The sequence below is a fragment of the Colius striatus genome, chromosome 7 (genome assembly GCF_028858725.1).
Source record: "Colius striatus isolate bColStr4 chromosome 7, bColStr4.1.hap1, whole genome shotgun sequence".
Lineage (NCBI taxonomy): Eukaryota > Metazoa > Chordata > Aves > Coliiformes > Coliidae > Colius > Colius striatus.
Window position 1 is genome coordinate 32773647 of NC_084765.1, and position 2858 is coordinate 32776504.

The following is a 2858-nucleotide window of genomic DNA, read 5'->3' on the forward strand; positions in this document are numbered from 1 at the left end:
AACAGAAGTGCAAATTATAGAGTTCAGCTTCAACACACGCTCTGTCAACTAAAATCAACCGAGTGCAGGCTTGATTCAAATAGCTGCGAAGTTGGTCTGCGATTCAAACCCACCTTCTCCCTCCTCCCTTCCCACTCCACCCTCCGCCCTGCCGCAGGGACATTGGGTTGGAAAAATATTGTTCCAAGGAAGGTAATGATAAAGCTTAACACGAGGAAGAGGAGTGCGCAAACTCATTTCCCCCTCGGTAATCCCAATAAAAGGAGCATGGTGCTTCGCTGGGAAGAGCTGGGGTAGGGGCTGGGGGGAGGGAGATGAGGCGGGGGGGGAGGGAGGGACAAGACTCCTGAAATAACATCTTCTTTCCAGCAAGGTAGAAGAAGAAACGGCCTCTTTGTTTTGATAATTAGCTAAGCCCAAACTAGGAAAGCAGATGTGTTTGCTTAGCTAATCATAAGACAAGTTTCTTTCAAAGAACTTCATTGAGCGATTGCAATTGTGAGAGACGGAAAAGGATTTCATTCTCTTCTGCCTTGTCCCCCCCACCCTCTTCTATTTTTATTAGTATTGGGGGTTTTTGGTAAAAAAAAAATCCACCTCCAACCCAACAACCCACACTTCTAATATGATACAAACGCTTCCGATTACCTAGGTAGGAAGGACGCAACCCCTCTTCAGCAGAGCAGCAGGCTCACCCCTGAGCCGCCCAGCACCCCCCCGAGCTCACCCCGCTGCACCTCGCCAGAGCTGCGGCCACTTTACGGGGGGGGGAGAGGGGAGGAGGATGGAGAGAAAGAGGGGAAAGACGAAAAAGAAAAAAAAACAGAGAGGGGAAAAAAAAGAGAAGGGAGAAAAATAAAGTTTTAATGACATGTATGACATATTAAATTAGGCAGTTTTACAATTGGGTTTGAATGCGATGCTAACTGATTACAACTGTGTTATCAAAAGGGTGATAAGATTTATAACTTCGCGAGCACAAGCCTCTTCTCTTAATGACAATAGATGTTCAATAGCAGAAATCTGGTTTCTATTTCCCAAGAAGAGACGCTGTGTGTCTCCGTTGCCCCTTTATTACCGCAGGATTCAAAATCCTCTCTAAAACAGCTTGGCACTTGGAAATCCACAGGCCAGGAATACCTTTATGGTCCCTATTAACTACCGTCTTATTTACACTTTCGCTGGTGCTTCTCACTCAATACCCCTATCACATACGATGGATAGCACAGCCTCTCTCCTTGCCCTTCGCTGCCTGTTTTGAGTTTACATTTTGCATTTCTTTGCTTTACAAAAGGCGGAGAGGGGGAAAAAAAAAAAGTAGGGGGAGAAGAGGGAAAAATCCCAACCTCACAGCTCTGTCTCTTACACCCCTCTCCTCCCCAGCTCCCTAAACCAACACATTAAGCAAACTTTAAAAACTGGGTTCCTATTACAAAGCAGCGCCCAGGACTAACTGCTTTAAAATTACTGCATAATTAGATTTAGTTGAATTTCACCATTAATTAGGCAGCCGCACTGCGGGGAGCCTTTGAAATCTGAGAAAATGGGAAAAATCATCTGAAGCACGTTTTTTAAACCCAACTTCAATAAATCCTGACAAGGCCTGCATTTCTCCGTGTATCTCTTTCCATTCTACAAAGCAAAGCGGCGCGAGCGCGATCCCCAGGACCCACTAAAGTTTTCATTAAAAAAAAAAAAAAAGAAAAAGGAAGAAAAAAAGAAAGAAAAAAAGAGAAGAAATGAAAATAAACCCCATCTCCATGTCCACATCCCGCTCGTTATCAGCGGCGGCGGTTACGGGGCGCCTCGAAACATCCCTTTCTCCTTCCCTTTTCCTTCCTCTCTCCCTTTCCCTTCCCTCCCCCCCCCCCCCCCCCTTTTTTTTTTTTAAGGCACCTTCCTGAGGATCCCGCTGTCTCTGCAGGCGCAAACTCTAAATATAACACCCCAGGGTAGGTCTGACTCCGCTTCAATGGCCGTGGAGCCGCGCTCGCACGGGGGAGATGCTTCCACAGGTCATTGACATGCAGATGGGATCCGGGCTCCGGGGGAACCATACGCCCGCCGGCCCCGGCCGCCGGCCCGGCAACTCTTCGTGCCCGGCCCGGCCTGGCAATGCCCTGGCAGCTTCCCATGGCGGGGGGCCGTGCGCGGAGCGGGGGAGACACGGGGACACCCCGTCGTTGCCCTCGCACACGCGCTGCCGGGCTCCGCGCGGCGCGGAGCGAGCAGGGCCGGGGACGCCATGTTGGCTGATCTCATCGGACCCCGCGGCGGACTTTCCCACGCGTCGCCCCCGCGGCCGCGCAGCGCTCCGCGCCCCGTCCTCTCCCTCCCCACCCCCTCACTCTCCCCAGACCCCCGCCCCCCCGCTCGCCCGCCCGGCCCTCCCCCGGCCGCCGGCGGCGAGGCCCCACGGGCGAACCCCGCGGGCTGCGGGCGCTCCCGGCCCCGCCAGCCCCACGGGCGGGCTGGCACCGCCCGCCAAGCGCCTCCTCTCGCCCCAGCCCTCCGCTTTTGTCTGAACTTGGGAGAGCCGCCTCCTCTCCGCGCCCCCTCCGCGCCCCGCGCACGCACAGCGCGGGCCAACCCCCCCCTCCCTTCCCCCCCCCCCCCGCGCCATCCCCCGCCGCCGCTCTCCCGGCGGGGTCGCGGAAGGTTTGGGAGAGCGGCGGCGAGGAGGGAAGAGGAGGAGGAAGGGCGGGAGGGGGGAGGGTGGGTGAAGAAGACCTTTCCCGAGCTGTGGTTTGCACCGCGGGCACCTCTGCAGCTTTCACTCTCGTTCCGGGTCGCCTTTGGGTCTTTCTCCGCCAGTCCCCATGCCGGTGGCAGGGATAAAGCGAACTCAGATCAGATTA

The 2858-nt window shown here is 54.9% G+C and overlaps 1 protein-coding gene across 1 annotated transcript; it reads left to right on the top strand.

Annotated features, from left to right (window-relative positions):
* Nucleotides 1–2003: 2003 nt before the first annotated feature.
* LOC133625836 (basic proline-rich protein-like) lies at nucleotides 2004–2525 on the top strand. Its single transcript, XM_062000432.1, has one exon. It carries the CDS (start codon nucleotides 2004–2006, stop codon nucleotides 2523–2525), a length of 522 nt encoding a protein of 173 aa, XP_061856416.1.
* The last annotated feature ends 333 nt before the right edge of the window (nucleotides 2526–2858 follow it).

Excerpts from the sequence above, each read along its gene's own strand:
- LOC133625836 (XM_062000432.1), top strand. The coding sequence starts at position 2,004 with ATGCTTCCACAGGTCATTGACATGCAGATGGGATCCGGGCTCCGGGGG.